Source organism: Sciurus carolinensis, chromosome 1 (assembly GCF_902686445.1).
Source record: "Sciurus carolinensis chromosome 1, mSciCar1.2, whole genome shotgun sequence".
Classification (NCBI taxonomy): Eukaryota; Metazoa; Chordata; class Mammalia; order Rodentia; family Sciuridae; genus Sciurus; species Sciurus carolinensis.
In genome coordinates this window covers 175774407-175793649 of record NC_062213.1, presented here as the reverse complement: position 1 = coordinate 175793649, position 19243 = coordinate 175774407, and the positions used below count along the sequence as shown (strand labels likewise).

Below are 19243 nucleotides of genomic sequence, written 5' to 3'. Positions count from 1 at the left end.
ACACTGATGGCCTTGTGCAGAGGCAACCTGGAGCATGCTCCAGCTGGTTCACATCCTGATAGCAACAGCACAGCAATAGCCTTACAAAGATGGCTGCACACACACCCACCACCTTGTTTCCCCGACTTTATTCAGTGGCACGTTCACAGCGGGGATGGGGGTAGACACAAGTGGGGCCTGATCTGTCCTGGAGCCCTGGGGGCACCACACACCATGCACTATGGATGGGAGGGGGCACAGGGGGGCTTGGTGGCCCCAGCAGTAGCCTGTGTGCCAGGGAGGAGGCGGCGAGTGCCTGGGTCCCCCTAGCCCAGGCCCATAATGGGAAGGGCTAATACTGGGCTGAGACTGAGGGGTGAGGGTAGGTGGGGGGCACAAAGTGTCTGCTCCAGAGAGGCCAAGAGGCCAAGTGCTTACCCAGGGCACAAGCCTACAGGGCAGCTGGGGGACACTCTGGGCGCAGGACTGTGCCACTCTCCCTTTTCCCCTCTGGTGAGGGAGAGGATGATTCCGGGCTGGGCCAAGCAGCTACCCTGTCCTGCCCCATCCCGTCCTCGACCAATCAGAATGGCTTTGACGTCTGCTTGAAGATGAAGCCTCGATATGCGAGCGTCTTCATGATGTTGGCGATATTCTTGCAGTCATCTATAGGGAGGAAGAGAAAGCATTTAAATGGGCCCCAGATCCTTCCTCTCCATGCCCATAGGTGCTTGCACAGGGTGGGGAGGGGAAGCAGGGTAAGGTTCAAGAGTCTTGGGCTCTAGAGAGCGGGTCCCTAGCCCTGGTGGCAGCATCTCTGGCTTCAGGTTGGATGAGGTGACGCTGGGCCAGCAGGAAGCCTGGTCGCGAGGCTTCTCAGCCCCATAATTCATGCTGGAAATTGGCCGGCATGTCCTGTCCCAGGCCCAGCAGTGATGTATGGGCGCCGTCGCAGTAAGAAAAAGGCAGAGTAAATGTGTAATTTCTCCCTTGACGGCCCCCGGCCGCTGGGCGATCCTTCTTGTTGCCGCCGCGTGGGGACGGCCCGTCCGCCACACTCCGTCTTCCCGCCACCCGCCTTGATGTCTCCATTTCATTACTGTGTGGCCATTCATCACACCCATGGCCAGGGTGACTTTGCCGGCACTTGTGTGTGTGTGGGAGATGTGGCCCAGGCCATAATCACTGGTGACAAGGCACAAGGCTCAGCACTCGTGGGCTGGATCCCTGAGAGTCACACCTGCTGTGGGTACCTGTTTCTGTGTGGTCCCAGACAGGCTAGGGATAGCCCAGATTTATGGCCCCTTTCAATCCTGGCCATTTACTAGACGTGTATGTCAGCCTGGGCCTCACTTGTCCCTGAAGGATCAAAGCTGGGTGCTGGTCACTTTCTTTGGCTCTGCCTCTGCTCAGACCCCAGATTAAATGTCTGCTTGTGCCAGACCCTATCACAGTTTCTCTGCTATGGGTCTCTTGTGAAAAATTTGATGCTGTAAACTCGGGGCATCCTGGAGGTCATGTGCAAGAATGCTGGGCCTTGGGATCATAGTCATAGGGTGGGACTTATTCCACTACCAGCAGTAGGAGGGGCAGCTGCCCAGAGCTTGTCCCACTAGAGTAAACCTAGTACAGAAATGGCCTTAGTGGCTTATTTTTCTGTTCAGCTGCCCTGAGCAGTCACCAAGTGCCATCCTCTCACTTGCCTCTCTTCCCACTCCTTTCCCACTTCCCAGGCTCCTGGGCCATGACCAGGGGCTTCAGCCGCCACCAGCCCTCAGGGGATCGATGTTGTGATTGCAGAAATATTGTACATCGATGTCATAATCAAGTGGGGGGTGGTGGTAAGGTCAAGGTAGGGTCAGGAAGCCTCTGCATTTGTCAAGGACTGTCCCCTTCCACTGGTCTCTAGGCTGGTCCTCATCAGGACCTCAGCCTAGGAAAGGGAACCCCCTTTCTCAGAGCTAGGAAAAGGTTGTAGGTAGGAGAAGAGTCTCTGGTCAGCCCAGGGCCTTTGTCACTAGCCAGATACCAATTCTGCAGATCCTGCTTGGGGCAGGCAAATCAGAGTCCTGTCTTGCAGAGGTCAACATGCATGTACCTGTGGTGGATACGGGTGTAGAGAGGTGACACCTTGTTCCCCCCGGGGCTCAGGCAGCCATGAGGGCTGGTCTAAGGCAGAATGGTGGGAAGACAGATGGGTGGGTAGTGGCGGCCATGGCAACTCCAGACGTGACCCATCCCTGTGGTTTATGGGCCGGACACGCACCCCGCTCAGCTGAGGCCCCGTCATTTGTCTCCCTTAGTGTGTACGCCTGGGCTGTTGGGTGTAGAGGGTGGAGGAGGGAGGGAGCTGTGACAGGAGGAGCAGGCAGTTGACAGGGGAATAGGACAAGAAGGGGCTTGGGAGGAGGAGGGGTTATGATGGGGTCTAGGGTCTGTGATGGCACTGTTGGAAGGGTTGATAGGGTGATTTTCTTCCCAAATAAGCCTTGCTGTCGGGCACCTCCAATCCTTCCTGTCTCTTGCACTCTGGGGACTGTGGCTGCTGTGCATATTAAGAATAAGTCCCCTCGTTATCTGCAATTACCCAGCGGCCACACACCTCATTTCTTCCAGCAGAAAAGAAAATTAGTTTTCTATTGACTTCATCTAGCTCCTCCCTCATCACTGGACAAATCGCTCAATCTGCCTCCCCTGGCCCAAGTGAACGTTCTGGCCCAGACCCCCAGGCCACCAGCCATCCAGTGGGCAAGCACTGATCTCCCACCTGTGTGGGAAGGAGTTGCACGCCTCAGTCTCTGTCCTTGACCTGTCCCCATGCTGCACATTGGATGACTTCACCCAATTCCTAAGCTTAGGCTGCCCCAAAGGTGACTCTCATCAGCCTCACCTCTCCTGAGCTCCACACCATAAATTCAAATGTCTTTTGAACATTTCCTTCTAAATAAAGACACAAAATGTCCTCAGTAATGAACATATTTTCTCCCAAGCTTCTGCTTGCCCCTGTGTTCTCCACACCAGAGAAGGACATCATAATTCCCTCAAATGCCCAAAGAAACCTGAGGCAGGCTTCTCACCTTGCCCCGCCTTGCTCCCCAAATCTAGTCAAGTACGAACCTCTGAAGATGTGATCCCCTTATTCTCTAATCACCTACTTCCCTTCATCCCAGCAGCAGCCACCCATGAGTTCAGACCTCATCGCCTTTTACTTGGATTACTACAGCCTATTCCATCTCCTCCCTGTAATTCATTTCCTTGTAGCTAAAGCAATCTTTCTTCCACAACTCTGGCCGGGTCCTTCCTGCTTTAAACCCCTTCGGTGGCTCTCCCTGCCCTCTGTTCAAAGTCTATACTCTTTAATGTGACTCAAAGCTTCAGCAAAATCTGATCCCTGTTATCACCTCTGTCACCCTCTACCTCCAATCTCAAGGTACCACATACTATTTGCTGAAAATGACAAAGTGGACTGTGGAATCAGACAAACCAGTTTTAATTTCACCCACCGGTTGCATGACATGTGGCAAGTGCTTCATTTCTTTACGCTTCGTTCCATCCTATATTTTTGCATGAGTCATTGTTTACACTCAGTCTCTTTTCTCTTCCTGAAGGATGCTAGCTTTCTGGATGACCCAGTGGTGAGAAAGTGTATACTGTACAATCTATGGCATAGATGGAAGACTGGGCTGGTACGCTGATGAAACCAATTGTCATTCATGCCACAGACTCTGACTGCTTACTCTGTTTACAGAGGATTCTGGATTCTAATGTGTTGCAACTTGTCCACTACAATAGAGGCCCAGAAAGAGGAGAGAGCTTGCACCAGTTCACTTCTCAAATCAGTGGATGGCAGTTACAGGCTGTCAGCCCAGAGCTCTTTTTCCCCTAGGAGCATAATGAGAGTCAATGCAAACTACTCATCAGTTAAAAAAGAGAAGTCAATGGCACAAGTAGAAGATAAGGAAACTTGGTAAAAGATGCACCAGAGACCGATCTGGGGTTTTTAATAGGCTAAATGTGCAGAGAAACAGCAGCAGTGTCAGCCTGGTGACAACACAACCTCTTGGAGTCCTCTGCTTGAAACTCCTGGGCCATGTGGACAGCCTTGCCTTTCAGCACTTCTCACTTAGCTAATGAGACCCGCCTGAGGCTGCTGTGGCATGGGGTGGTGTGGGCACAGCCTTGTGCCCACAATGGAGGCTATAAGAATAGGTCTTCTGTACCTTCACATTCTAGAAGGTTAACCTATTTATGTGCCTCAGGGTCATCAACTTGAGACATGACGACTTTTCTTGCACGTGCGTGCGCACACACACACACTGAGGAATGAACTCAGGGGTGCTTTACCACTAAGATATATCCCCAGTCCTTTTTAGTTTTTGAGACAGGATCTTGCTAACTTGTCCAGGCTGGCCTTAAACTTATGATCCTCCTTCGCCTCCTGACTTTCTGGGAGGTGTGTGCTATTACACTAAGCTGGGACATTCATATTCCTAATGTTGGAAGTATTTTTATATTGCCAAGATCATTTATCCCTCAAAGAGGAGATGAGCAGAGCTAGAATCTAACAAAGATAAGCTTGTCAGCTGGGCCCCCAAGAATAGTCAAATATCTGTTTGGCAAAGGAGCTGATATAGTGGAAGGGTAGCTCAGATCTCTTAGAACACTGAGTGAGTTCACACAGAGTTAACAAGCTGAGGCTGGCATGCTCTCTTTAGCTGCACTTGTCTGGGAACTGAAGAGGACAAGAAGCAGCCTGTGCCAGGAAGACCCTCAGGAGGAAAGGGGTCTAAGAAACTCTTGGGGAGCCATTCATTCCCACATTCAGTTCATTCAGCAAGCGTGCATTGATGTACCCAGCACAGGTGGGCTGTGTGGTCTGAGGGATGTGCAAGACTCTGCAGCTCCCTGTCCTCATAGTGCTCAGAGACAGCCCTGCAAGTGGCGCAATGCTACAAGAAAAAGAAGCATGGAAAATTCACCTAGTTCTTCTGCTTGGTCCTCAGAAATGGATTCCTGGAAGAACAAAGCTAAGAAGAGGTCTTAGGGGATGTGGGAGGAGTTACCTGGGCAAGTTGGGGTTAAAGTGAGAAAGGTATTCTCTGCATAATATACAAGATAGGCCTATTTTTGAAAGTGAAATATAGGGTGTCCAAAAACATTAAGTTTAGAAAATGGGTGGGTGGGAGGTAATGCAGCAGCAGCAAGGAAGTGACAAGATATGAAGCTGGTGAAATCAGCAGCAACTGACAGGAGTAGAAATCCTGAGGAACCCAAATGCTCAGCTAAGGAGCTCTAGGCTTTATTATTCTAGCAAGATTGCAGAGACATTAACATGTTTAAGGAGGGGAATGACAGGACCAGATCTGTTTCAGAATTACCACCTCATCATGTTAAGACAGGATTGGAGGGGCTAGCCCTGAATTGAGAGATCACTTAGCAGACATACTTTGGCCCAGGTCAGAAAGGTTGACTCAGAGTGAGGCCAGTGGCAGTGGAGATGGAGGTGGAGATATACTGATGGGGTGGAGTGTGGATGGAGGCAAGGAGTTTTTAGGAAAGAGAATGAGTAAGCCTTACTTCGGGGATTTGGAGAGCTGGGAGAGGAACCTTAGTGCTACTCAATGAGATAAGGAATTCCAGATAAGGTGCAATTCTGAGGCAGTTATGAACTTAGTTTTAGATGAATTAAGATTGCTATGGGACACCTAAATTTATCAGGCATTTCCTTAACACTTTTCAGGCTTAGTATGTTACTTCAGAAGGCCCTCTCTCTCCCAGTGTTCTAAGAAAAAAAAGCCTATTTTCTTCTAACAGTTTTATCTATATTTTATATTTAACTTTTGAAATCTGTCTAGAATTTATTTTAATGTGTGGTAAGATACTTATTTTTTTCTGATGGATGTTGATTGTCCTATCCCCACCGAGCAAACTGTCCATATTTTCTGCAGCCTTTTGAAATCACATATACAAATCTCATACATGGGTCTGTTTGAGCAGGAAATTGAAAGAACATGAAATAATCAACCTGAAGCTCACTGGAATATCCACAGGCCTCCTGCCTCAAAGTCTTTGCCTGGTAATACACCCTATTAGTGATCAGGAAGTGGTGAGGGATGGGGCCAGAGCCAAGTAACCAGAACGGCAAAGATGGGAGCAAGGTGGGGGAAGGATGGGGAGAAGTGTGCGAGGAGCAGGAGCCAGGCATGGTATGTCAGTGTTCTAGAACCTCATTTGCCTGCCTGCCTGCCTGCCTGCCTCCCTGGACATTCTGGAAGCAGAGAAAAATGCTGTGGAGCTACCCCGAGCAGGTTTGATTAAACATTGTACTGGCTTCACTTGGGACTCACACTAAAAAAATTGTTATAGCTGAAATTCAAATTTAACCAGTATCCTATATTTTTATTCACTAAAGCTGGCAACTCTTCAATGGGGACTAGGATACCAAGCTCCAGCTGGCTGCAATTCAGGGTTCAGCTTCAAATGGTAGTTCGAAAGGAAGATGGGGGCCAAGGCAGTTAACTTAGAACTGAAACAGCAGAGGGCCCCCGTTCTATCCTGATTCTGAATTTGAATGCAAACTCCACTCCTTAATAACTGTGTGAACTTTAAGCAAGTTTCTAAACTTTAACTTTTCTGTGTTTTGGTTTCTATGCTACAATGGGAGTAAGAGTGACAATTAGAACAACTATGTCCCTCAAAAATCAAAAGATGAGTTTTTATTTGTGATGTGCTTATAAACATTGTCTTAGTTACTGTCAATGTTGTTACTCCAGTAACATCCAAAAATATGGTTATTCCAACAATATCCTGATATCCCCCATCACCCTGTCCCTTGTCTGTCCCATACTTAGGGCTCACACAGACCCCTGAGACCTTATTCACAGCCACCCTGGCTTTCTGGATACATTTTCCAGACATAAACTCCCACTTCCAACAGACACAGTTCCATAGCCTCCTATCCCTCCCTGGGTCAGGGTCCTCTCAGCCTCAAGTCTGAAGTGACCCCTTCTTTCAGTCCTTCCCCTCAGCTCTCTCCCCCTCCACCCCAGCCGAGGTGCCTGGAGGTGCCACAGGGCTGATGGTGAAGGATGACGGTGGTTCCACAATAAGGGGAAAAGGCAATTTCATCTTGATTAGCAGGCGATTTCTCTCTCCGTAATAAGCGCGCTCCAAATAATTAGCGTGTTTTACGTAATAATGAAATTACAGAAATGCAGTCCACTTATTCAAACAACTCACCATTACCATATTTTTAAATATTAGACTTAATTAGAGTTTATCACTTCAGAGAAGTATGCGGACCGAAGATGTTTTTAAAAAAAATCCTCATAAAGTGTTTATTAAGCGCTGGTAAAGCTGGGATAATGATGTGTTTGGAAATTAAGGCAATCAAACACTTACCGCTGCTCCTGGAGGCCGGGCATGGAAATGAGGCCATTACACGCCCATTACCCGCCAGCTCACAGCCACTTGGGGGGTGGGGGGAGGATGTGCCTGGCCGAGAGGGCATAGTGCCCGGAAATGCCTGTGCCAACATCCCAGAGCTGCCTGACCAGTAAGCTCAACAGCAAACCCCTTAAGTCACTTATATACCACATTTGGGTACCAGGAGCCCAACTCAGACTTGGCCAGGCAAGTGGTCCCAAGTGCTAAAGAAGATACTCCAATCAAACCCCAATGCAGAATGAGGACACAGCCAGGTGAGACAGCCAGGAAGGCTGGTGTAAGGAGGTAGAGGGTGAATGCCACCTGCTAGCTCAGGTCACTGTGGAGGAAGCTACAGACCCAGACCGGGCGATCACTGCCAAGTGTGGGCCACACAAGAGGGGTTCATGAAGTGGTGGAAGGAAGATGAGGAACTGAACTGGGAGCCAAAGAGGCAGAAGAGCCAAGGCCTACGCTTGGGAAAAGGTCTAGGGGCAGAACCTGGATCAGGGAAAGCAGGCAAGAAGGGTGGCAGGGAGAGGGCTGGTGGCTCCAGGCCCCATTTATCCCAGTGAATAACTAATTCCAGAATTTATAGTGCTGGGTTTTTGTTCTGTGGCCATTTATATCTACGAGGGGAGGAAATGAAGAGGCAGCGCGGACGCCACATCTTTCTGTGTTATTGCTTGTCTGCCATTTGCAAATCATTATTAATTGTGGGCCCTAGTGGCAGGCCGGTGGGGGCCGGGCTGGGTACATCCACATAGCTCTTCATCAAGGACCCCAGCCGCTGCCCCAGAGAGCCAATTACCCCGCCCTGATTGGGATCAGATAAAGAGGGAATTTTTACAAATTAAGGAATAAATAGAATTTCCACACAGGGCGCGGGCAGGACCTGAGAGGCTATAATGAAAAACCATCCGTCACCATCAATGCGTCCTGGGCACGCAGCCCCGGCACTCCTCCTCTGATGGGCCTGCCCTAATGCTCAGGGGCCTAGGCTAAGAGTCTAAGGACACCCCAACCCTCCCAAGGCCTGGAAGTGAAAAAAAGGAGTCCCATGGGGGTGCATGCACCCTTTGGGCTGAAAAGGCCTAGGCCCTAGCTCAGGTACTGGCCTGCATGCTGCTCCCCCTCGCCCTGTCTGCCTTCCCTAGGGGGTTTGGGAAGGAAGAGAGAGGCAGCCCTAAGAAGGACCAGAGTTGGGGACCACGGGGCAAAGACCACATCCATGTCTCACAGTCCCCCTGGACCACTCACTCTGGGCTCCCATTAGCGCTCCTCCCCTTGGATCATTAAATATGTATATCTTATTACACGCCTTGTTAGAGTATCGAGCTCTATTGACTGATGATAAATCCTGAGCCTCGTCGTGGCCATAAATTTATCTGGAGATGATGAAGACTCAATAATCTAGTCAGGCAGATAATATCATCGGGCCTTAAAAAAGATCATTACATTATATGTCAGAATTAAAAGTGAAATACGCCGTAGTAACAGGGCGGCTGCTCTGGCCGTTACAACAGATGCCCGCCTCCCCCATCCCATTCCCAGCCAGCCCCTTCCAGGTGGAGGCATCAGGAGGCCTCACCTGCCTCCTAGCTCTGGGATGCCATAGCCAGAAGTGCTAGAGGAGAGCCAAATAACCCATGGTCAAGTGAGGAGACCTAGCTGAGAGGTGAGGAAAAGAAGTGGCTACTGAGAACAGCTGAACAGATCTGCTACACCTGGCAGCCACATCTGTTCCAACCAAGCTTCCACCTGACCCTATCCCCAGATATGTCCCATGATCAGTCTTCTCCAGTCTTCACTGGTTCCAACAGAAAGTGTCAGGGCCTTACCCACTTCCAGAATGGCCTGAACACCCAGGACACAGATTCTATCCAAAATGGGGACACAGAGAGCAGTTGATCTGCTAGCCTGTGCTGCTCTACTAGCCCCTGTGCCAGCAGCCTGTGGGAGCCTTTCTTGTGAGCATGTGCTATCTATTGGGCCAGCCCTGGCTCTTCCTTCCCGAGGGCCTGTTGCCCAGCCTCCATGTTGCCTCTTGCCCTCTCCAACCTCTGAGAGTCTGAGTTGCCAGCCTCTTTCTTCCTTGACTTCACCATTAACACCCTTCCTGGGTCTTTTTCTACCCATTTCCACTCTAGCACCCTCAACCATTGAAACATCCTGTTCTTCCCTGGATACACTAAGTTCAGATAGCCCCAGACCCTGACGATTATCTATTTTTCTTTTGTTCACTGGAACCTTGAAGCCATTTACACCCCTGTTCTACCACACACACCATCCTTCCTATCTTCACTTTTTCCCTCATTCCCTCTGACTGACGACACACTGTGCCATGCTGGCAGAGCCCACCACTCCCTCACATGGCTTGGATTAATCCTCCAAGGTCAGAGTCATTTATGGTGCTCCCACCCTACCTTGCCAGTCACTTGGGTCAGGAGTGGGTAAGTGTTCTGGTTACTTGGGAATGCGGGTTAGTCTGCTGGAAGCACTTCAAGGAGTTTTCTAATGAAAATAGGCATAAGGGGAAAATAGAACAAGAAGCTAAAAAAACAGTCTCTAAACTGGGTACACACTGATGTCCCTGATTCCAGAGGGTTATATTTAGTGAGGAAGAAGGAAAAAAGGATGCTGAATATGAACCAAGTAGCTTCTGTCCTAGCAACACAACAGACACGCCTACCTTTGGAGTCTGGCCCCCTCTACATTGTGCGGGAAGCTTCCATACCTGCACTTAGTGTCTGGGACTGCAGAAGCCATCTTCCAACTTGGAGGAGAGTTAGCTTGTGAAGACTGTGCTGAAGATAAAAGAGCAGAAAAATGGACAACTCTGGGTCCTTGAGGATATTGCTGAGATGCTGGATTAATCAGCCCTAGATCACACTCAACTCCAAATTTCTTTTGTGAGATAATAAATCCCTTATTAAGTTATTTTAAACTGGATAACCTATGACCTGTCATTTTCTTTCAGCTGAAAGTACACTAACTGATAGAGCATGTAAAGGCAGAAAGAAGAATTATATGGGAATGGACTACACAAGATAGAATTGACCAAATGGAGGAGGTAGGGCAAAGGGAAAAGAGGACACTGCTACCTAAGGCTGGACAGTTGGTAACCTTATGCTCTCTTGAAACATTTGAACACATTGTTTCTTGCTGTACCTGAGGACACAGGCCATGTTACTAAGGCTAAAAAAGAGTCATGAAACCCATGTAAAAACTGAGATGCAAGAAAATATAACTTCAGTGAGAAAGATGTTTTGTCTCTGGCTTGCAATGTCAGTTTACTAAAAGCCCCATGGCTCCACATAATCATTAGATTCAGGCTTCCGCCTTCTTTCTGCCCTAACATTTTCAACATTTTTTTTTTACCCCCAGGGTCCAAAATAGCTGCCAGAGCATCAGCTATCACATCTACATTGCAAGAAAAAGGAAGGAGTAAGACAGGAAAGGTAAGAAGCGTGCACTCCTTTGCTGAATTTCCAAATATTGTTCCTAGAGGTCCCACACTGCACATTTCCTTTTTTCCTACTGGCAGATATTAGAGACATGGTCCTACCTAGCTGAACGAAAAACTAAAAAAGCAGTCTTTTATCTAGGTACACACTGATGCCCCTAATTACAGAGGGTTCTATTTAGTGAGGAAGAAGGGGAAATGGGTATTGAGTACCTACCAAGTGGTTTCTGTCCTAGCAACATGATGGACATACTTCCCTTTGGAGCTTGGATTCCCATGGTCCATAATTTCAAACTTTTTCTTGCCAGTATCCTCAACTCTCTTGTTCCCTTTTCCTTCAGTCACCTGTGCCTGGAAAAACCAAACTCTGCCTTCCCTAGGCCTGCATCTGGGCAAATGTGGCTAGAGAAAATCCCACCACACAGGTCAGCACATCAGCCTCTGCTGGGTGTACCACACCAACATGGCCCTCCGTGCTCCCGACCGGTGTATGCGCTCTCCTTTCATCCCTTAGGACAAGTTCAAGTTTCCTTTACACAGAGCTCAAGTCTATGCTCCAGTTGACAACGCACCCCCCTTGCCCACAGCCAGCCAGCCTTGTCTCCTGCTACACAGGGGCTACACAAGCCACTGTCCTGCATCTGTACCTGTCCTCTCCTTATACCTTGTCACAAGAGAGGACCAACCCTGCTGTCACTTCCAAAGCTGGTTCATCCACTTCACCTGGGTTCTCAAGTCCAGCCTAGCACCCAGGCTTTCCAGGGTCTGGCACTGTTCAGCACTTTCTCTCTGATGCAGCCTGTTCCCAGATCTGCCCTGATCTGTCACTCAAGCATCTGAATATATGACCTCTCCCCTGTCTTGGGAGATGGGAAGCCTCCTTTAAATCCCTCTGTCTTGGCCAGTTACCCAATCTCTCCTCCCTCTTAGAGTCAAATCTCAGAGCCATCACAGTCCAGATGTCCTTCTCCCCTCTCCCTGTCTGTAATCTTCGCTTACCAAAGCCACCTTCTCTCATGAGCCCTCTGGTTCCCCAGGGCTGGCGCTCTTCAAGTCTGACTGACATGGGGACTGCTCACTCCTTGAAGCTCACACTCCCTTGGCTTTGAGACATTGCCCTCCCTTTCCATCCCAATCCCGCAGGTTCCTATGAACACTCCTTGTCTTCAGGTCACTCCTCAGGTGTGGTGATGTTCAGAGAGGTCACGGGCCCTGGCCCCTTCTCCCTCTCTATTCTCTCCCTGGACAACCTCATCCATCCTGAGGCTTTAGTTACCATAAAAGTTCCAATAATTTCTAAACCTAGGTTCCTATTATCATCATTATGGCTCAGGCCACATCCCCTCTCATCCAGGTGACAACAGTGCTTCTGCCACTCTCTCCAAAATGGTGTCCTTTTAAACCATGAATCTGGTCACTTGACTCCCTGTCTTAAAACTCTTCAATGATCCTAGAGGAGAAGAGGGACATTAGTAGAGCCCACGGTAAAATTTAAACAAGGCCTTCAGTGTGGTCAACAGTCTGGAACCAATGTCATCTCCTGGTGCTGACAGTTGCACTCTGATGATGCAACATGTTGACTTCAGGGAAGGCGGAGTAAGGGATATACAGAAACTCCTCTGCAAACAGCTTAAGAATTAAGAATGGAAACAACCACCACCTCCACTGGCTCCTCACTGCTCCCAGGACAGAACCCAAGTTCCTTTATGAGGTCTGGGAACCTGGCCCTGTGGACTGCTCTGGCCTCATCTTTCCACTCTCCTGCTGTACAGTCGAGTTAGGCTCTTCTGCCTCTTGACTCCTCCACATGTTCTTCCTTCTGCCTAGAACACTCCCCCACTCTTCCCCTGGTACTGCTCCTGACCCTCTGGTTTTTACCTTGGCCTCTCTTCCCTATATTCCCTCAGAACTCAGAGAGCCCCCTGTCATGACTACTCTGTCATTTCTGCTAGACCATAGCCACTCTGAGGGGTTATCTACCCAGAGGCTCTCAGGAAATATGTAGAGAGTCAACGTAAGGAAGGTCTTGTAGGAAGAGAGAGGACAGAGGGTCAAGGTCACAAGTGGCTCACCTCCAGCCCTGACATTTGCCGTTCACAGCTGCCACACACCCAGGCTCTGAAAACCAACCCAGTCCTTGTCTCACCAGTGCCCAAGGTGTCATCTGTTTCCCCCTCCATTCCCTCCTAGCATCTCACTGTGCCAGGAGGCTGCCTGACCTGAGCTGTTGGTAGCCTGGTCAGCCTGTCCTGCAAACTGAGGTAGCAGAGGTGGCAGGGGTGGTGCTGGCCAGTCCTAGCCAATGATGCCCTGGAGAAGAGCCCTAGGGATGCTGGGAAGGGGGGCAGCTGCCCTTCCTAAGCCCAGTCCCACCTGGTAAATATTTCATCCTCAAGCTGCTCAGCTAATCCCTATTAATTTCAATACCGCCGCCTTGCCTGGCTCAGCTCCCAATGCATTATTTATCCCCTTTGTTTGTTTGTCGCTAACAGGTGGGCCCCAGCGGAGGCGCTGACTGGGGACAAGCCCACTCCATCACAGTGTGGCTGTGAATTAATCATGAGGACTAATGGGAACCACCTCAGCTCCAGGCACTTCCCTAGCCACCTCCCCCTGCCCTGGCACCCAGGGGTGGGCCAGGACCATCTCAACTCAATTTAACTCAATTCAAAACAGCACATTTTATTTATTATCTGCCTACACTTGTCAGACACTATGCTACGCTTGAGGGATGCAAGCTGAACAAAACAGACAGAAGTTCTGGCCCTCAGGGAACTTACAATCTAGTGGGAACAGAGGCATTAAACAACTTTCAGGAAAGTAATTTCTTAATTACAACTCTGATTAAATGCTGTACAGGGCAAGTGGAGGGTGCTGGTGAAATGGACATGGGGTGGGGTTGGTGGCCAAGTCTAGGAGTCAAGGCAGGCTTCCCGAGGAAGACAATCTGACACTGGCTCTAAATGAGGAGGTGGTAAGCAGGCTCCGGGTGGGAATATGCGTCTGGAACCAGGGGAAATAAAGCCACGGGAAAAGGATCTGAGGCAGGGCAGTACCCAGGAGAGGAAGGAAGAGCCTGTGGCCTAGAAAACAGGAGAAGAGTGGCTTGAGAAGGAGTAGGAAAAGTGAGCAGAGACAGAGGCTATGACTAGCCCAGATGGACAGGGACTGCCCCCTAAGACAAAGAGGCTCAGCCTGGGGGCTCTTCTGCCTCAATGGCAAGTCTTTGACCTGGTGGGTCACCTGAACACAGGATTGGCATTCCTGACACTGACATAAACACACATTCATACTTTACTTGACTTTGTGTTGTGGTCTTCTGAGGCTGTCCCTGGTGCTGTGCCCACCTCCTCCAAGAAGTGCCAGGTTCCTACTTGCTCCTGTGCATACTTGGGTGGTTATCAACCCCAACTGCACACATCAGTGAGCTCAGGGGAACACCTGGGGCCAAAGGTAGGCTTCTAAGCACCCTGAAGGTTTAGGCATCACCAGGAGAAGGCAGAGCTGGGAACCTACCTCAGCTGAAAGTGCTCACTTCACCTTCTAGGAAGGAACTTTCCTTGCCTCTGAGGCCGCCTGGTCTGGAAATTCAGAAGACCTCAGCAAACAACTTGTGAATCAAAGAATGGGCAAAGTGAAGGTCCCACTATCTCCCACAAGGATCTGTTCTCCAGATGCTTCTCTCAGAAGCCTTTCTGGAGATGTCAACAAGTAAAGGAGTTACCAGGTAATCAGGGTTTTACAGAACTTACTTCTGTAAGCTTGGGAGTTAGAAGCCATGGTTAACCCCATCTTGAAGAGTCTGAAGAGGCCAGGTCGTGAGTGACTTACCCAGGTACACTCAACCTCAAAAGGGCAAGCCTTAAGAGAATGAGGTCAGCCTGGCTCTGGCATGTGCCGAGATATGCTCCCTTTGTGATCATTTCCCCAGGGTTCTTTCTCAGTGACTCCAAGAATCCAAGCTTCTGAGAGTGACACTAAAAGGCCCCTGGTTTATGAAGCAAGTGCAGCTCTGCCATGGCAGAGGCCTCACTGCGCACATGCTCAGGGTTTGTAATTCTATTCAAAGTGGCCACTTTGAAAATCCATATGTCTTCAGGCTCCCCGTACATCATGGTGTCAAGTCCTGGAGCAGAGGCATCCATCAGCAGCTCCCAAACGCCATGGTCTGTATGCCCACATGACTGATCCCACCCGCATGCTCATCCTTGGCTCCAGCAGCTGTGGTAGTACTGCCCTGCCCCGTGCAGGCTCACTCCAGCCTTGGCCCTTGGACTTGCCAGCCTTTCCTGGCTGCCTTCAGACTGGCCAGCTGCCCTGCCTGGCCGGGCCCACCCAGCCCTGCATGCCTCCTGTGCCCCACTGGTCTCTGCTCCTCTCTTGGAGTTAGGCAGCCAGCGTGGAGGCAGCCTCGATAACTTGCTAACGTGCTGCCCATGCTGTTCTTAAAAATTTATGACTGTGCAACATGAAAAATCCGGCTGAGGAGCCATCATTAGCGGTGCTGCCTCCCTCCCCCACCAGAGCCGCCCTCGTAAATTGAGATTTATGGCTGCGGCAGGAGGGGCGGGGGCGTGCGCAGGCGGTGAGGATGTTATGGGGGAAACGGAGACCAATGAGGCAGCGGTGAGGCCAGGGGCTCCCCCCTGCGGCAGCTCCCGTTCATCACAGGCCAAGGTGATGACACCTCAGGAGAGTGAGGTCTGGTCTGGATTTCTGCGCAGCACGGATTCTAGACAGGACTTGGAGGTGGACTGGAGAAGGGGCCCAAGTCAGTCATTGTGGTGTGAAGGGTCAGAATTTAAGGTCCCAGGTACCAAGCAAGGTCTCTAAGTAGGATGGCTTGGGAAGGGGGAAGGCTAGACTTAGGTGGGGGAGCATCATCCTTGCCAGGTTCACCCTGAGTCATTTTGTCTAACCAGAAGCACTGGGGTTGGGCTGGGATTGTGAAACCCCAAGAGTTGAGGGGAGGCATGGAGGATGCCTGGGAGAAAGGGACAGGGAGGGAAAGGATATTGGAAGCAGGAGCGCAGGTCTGGACCCAGTCACACAGATTCCCCCACGTGGGCCAGGTTGGGGCTGAAGAGAAAAAGAGGTGATCCCACTGTCTGTCCCCCCACTATAGTCCCTCCCCGTCACCTCCCCTCCGCCTCCTCCTCTGCTCACTTAGCCCTGTCAGCCAGGCCATTATGAAATTGGGGTTTCATTTACAGACTAATTAAACATTACAGCTTGTTCACAATTACAACGCGGGGATGAGGGAGTAACTAATTACGGAAGAAATGAGCTAACATTTATCTCTGCTCCCACCCTCCCTCTTCCCACTGCCCCCCCCCCACCCCATTCTGGTCTCCTCTCACTCTGTGGTCAGTACCAGCTCTCTCCGCCTATTTCCTAGAATGGGGGCTGGAAGGGCTGGTACTCCCTACCCCTCACCCCAGATCCCACTGCTGTTCCTAGCTATTCTGGGGGCGCGGGGCGGAGCTTAGTTCCCAGAGTCCTTTGGCAGGCAATAAGCAGGGTTTGTGATGGTATGTGAGGCTATGACTTGTCAGTGTGTGTGTGCTGCGGGGGAGGAATGACAATGCTGTGGGGCTAACTGGTTCTATGTATCTTTATCTTACCAGCAAGGTTTTGGTGTGATTGCTGCAGATGACTATTTGTGTGACTGGGCCTGAGTGTGAATGAACCACGCCCTCCCTGCCACCCCCAGGACAGGATAGAAAAGAACTAAGTGGCTGGAGGAGGTAATGGTCAAAGCAGGCCTGGGATGTGGTCCTAGCAACTCAGAGCTCAAATTCCTGCTGGGCAGCCCATTCACTCTCCTGCCTCAGAAGCAAGAGAGAGGCAGGGTTACTGTGCCCTGGGGTTCAGCTGGCCTGGCCTGGGTCTCCGGCCAGATGCCCCCTCTGGTGTCCAAGGAACCTCCTGGGGACTTGGAGTGCCCCCTGTGGGCAGGAGTCCTGGGATCTGGCTGGCCTGCCACAGGGTTTAATAATAGTAACAGTGAGTGTAAGCGTTTCCATCCTTCCTGCCTTTGGGCAGAAGAAGAAAGGAAAGGAGGGAGAGGAGGGAGTAGAGGGAGCCGGCTGAAGGGAGGCTTTGAGGCCTCAGAACTCACATCAAACGGCCGGATCTGGGCCTAATTGTCTGACCCCTGCCCCCGCCTTCAATCAGCTCTGCAGCTCCCGCCCGCCCCTTGCCTAACTAGCAGCCATGTTCTCCTCATTAGGACAAGCTCCCCTTGCACACGTGTCCCCGGACATGTCCCCAGCACTCCCAGCGCCCAACCCTGCCTAGTGGGAGGGTATGGTGGGGACCCAGTTTTGGAGGGGGCCCCTGGGACAGCTATACCCTCCACCAGCCATAGCTGGCTGGCCTAAGCTGTATTAATCCTTCTCCTTGAGTTGCAGGGCCTGGTGATACATGCTGTGACATATTCCTGAGCTGGTTCAGCTGCCCAGGGCCTGGTGATACATTTCTGTGACATATTCCTGAGCTAGTTCAGCTGCTGAGTTCATACTGTCCTCTGTGTGTCCTTGCTATGGCCCAACTGTCTCAGACACAGGTCCCTATAGTCTGGACCTCTTTGGTTCTTGTCCCCTTGGCCTGGTTCAGCTCGGCAGGGGGCCTGGGTGAGGGTCTGTGTCTACAGCCTGGGACCTGAAGGAACTTGTCTGCCTACTGTCTGGGATGGTTCTCTTTAGTGGATCCAGGTGTGGTGACATGTTGGGGTGGGTGGCACAGTAGTAAAGTGGTAGGGCCTGGTGATGAAGTGTTCAAACCCTAGACTAGGGGAGATCTGTATTTAAATCCTGGCTCTCCCACTTCCCTGCTACGCAACCTTCTTGAGCCTCAGTTTCCTCACAAGTAGAGATGCCAGTCATTATCACTGGGCTTAAAAACTTGGACAGATCTGAAGCCTCTGTACTCCACCTGGCACTCACCAAATGGTGTGGAATGACAGAGGGTATTCAAACAGACCACCCAGATTCCCCTCTCCATAGGCCATGGGTCCCACTTAGCCCAGATGGGGCCTGGCCCCTGGTCAGTAGTATCCAGAATGGGAGGCTTTGTGAAAAGGGGTACAGAACTCTGCAGCAGAGCAGTTCTGGAGGCGCCCTGCTAATACCAGAACCCAAAGCACCTAGGCTGGAGCCTAAACATGGGAGCAGGGATGTCACACAGCAACTTCAAGTGCAGGGGCAGGGGCCCATCCTAAGGAATGCCAGATGGCATTAGGTCAGATGAGGTAGGTCAGCGGAGCTGGCCCATGAGGTGTGAGTCGTCCCATGAGTACTATAGGCCTGGGAGGAGGGGTTGTTGTGGACACCAGTGGAAGGAAGGCTGCTCCAGGGATTAATTCTCAGGGTACCAGGCCTGTTCAGGATTGGGGGAGGGGCTGGCCTGGTCTGGGCCCTGACATTGTCTCTCACCTTAAACAAGTGATAATGACTTGCAAATATTGATGAAAACGCAAACTACAGAGATTGTGTTTTTCGGGGAGTGAAGGTGGGGAGAGGGGATAAGGAGGAAAATAAACTGAAATGAAGTCCAGTTATCTCCCATCTGTGGCTGCTCCTAATCCTCCAGCCCAAAGGAATCCAATGCGGCCCCTTATCTGCCCTGTCAATCACTCAATCACCGCCCAGTGCTTGGTGGGCACCACACACCGCACACATGCACACTCACTCCACTGACTCTTGCTCCAACATTCCCGCCCACCCCCAGCCCATTACTCCTCTGAGTAGGAGCAGCCAGCACGCAGGTCCTGCCAGATGGATGCAATTTGCATAATATCAGCAGCCGAGGCTGCAAGATCACCAGGGGTCAGGGCGCTGACATCCCCGCACAGTCTATCTGCAAGTGCTAATTTGGCCGGCATTGATCTGTCTTTCTGATTTCTTTGTCATTTACGTCTGCGATGGTTTGACAGGAGATAGAGAGAGAGACAAGGGGAGGCCAGGCTGACCCGGGGCTAGGAAGGTAGGAAAACAAAGATAGTACTTCCCAATGCACCACCCACAAGGAACACATACATACATAGACCAGAATCTTCCTCCATCCATCCGTCAACTCAACCCTCTATCTATCCTTTTTTTCCATCTGTGGTCGCTACTGAAGACAAGAGCCTGAAGAACCAATTCCTGACATCCCTAGAGTTCCCAGGGGGTCAGTTCAGGGAGGAAGGAGCCAGTACCTCTCTCCCCAAGCACCATCCAGGCAGGCCAATGGAGACCCTTCTCTTGGTCATCCATCCCCAGGTTTCTCACTTTCTCAGGGTCACACCAGAAGGAATAAGATGGGAGTAGGCAGTGTTGGGGAAGACACTCTAATGATGTTGTCTTGTACCTTCCCAGAAGGCAGCAGGAC

At 50.7% G+C, this 19243-nt stretch overlaps 1 protein-coding gene across 7 annotated transcripts in view; it reads right to left on the bottom strand.

The window, feature by feature from the left end:
• Positions 1 to 99: 99 nt before the first annotated feature.
• The window catches only part of Eri3 (ERI1 exoribonuclease family member 3), a 131793-nt gene continuing 112649 nt past the window's right edge, over positions 100 to 19243 (bottom strand). For 4 of the 7 annotated variants that reach the window (XM_047533227.1, XM_047532871.1, XM_047533146.1 and 1 more), the window contains one exon: positions 101 to 645. In XM_047533227.1, the coding sequence (XP_047389183.1) occupies positions 563 to 645 (83 nt within the window). In that variant the 3' untranslated portion in view covers positions 101 to 562. Of the gene's footprint in view, positions 646 to 10141; positions 10212 to 19243 lie in introns of all 7 variants that reach the window. The other 3 variants (XM_047532787.1, XM_047533072.1, XM_047532940.1) reach the window with 2 other exon arrangements.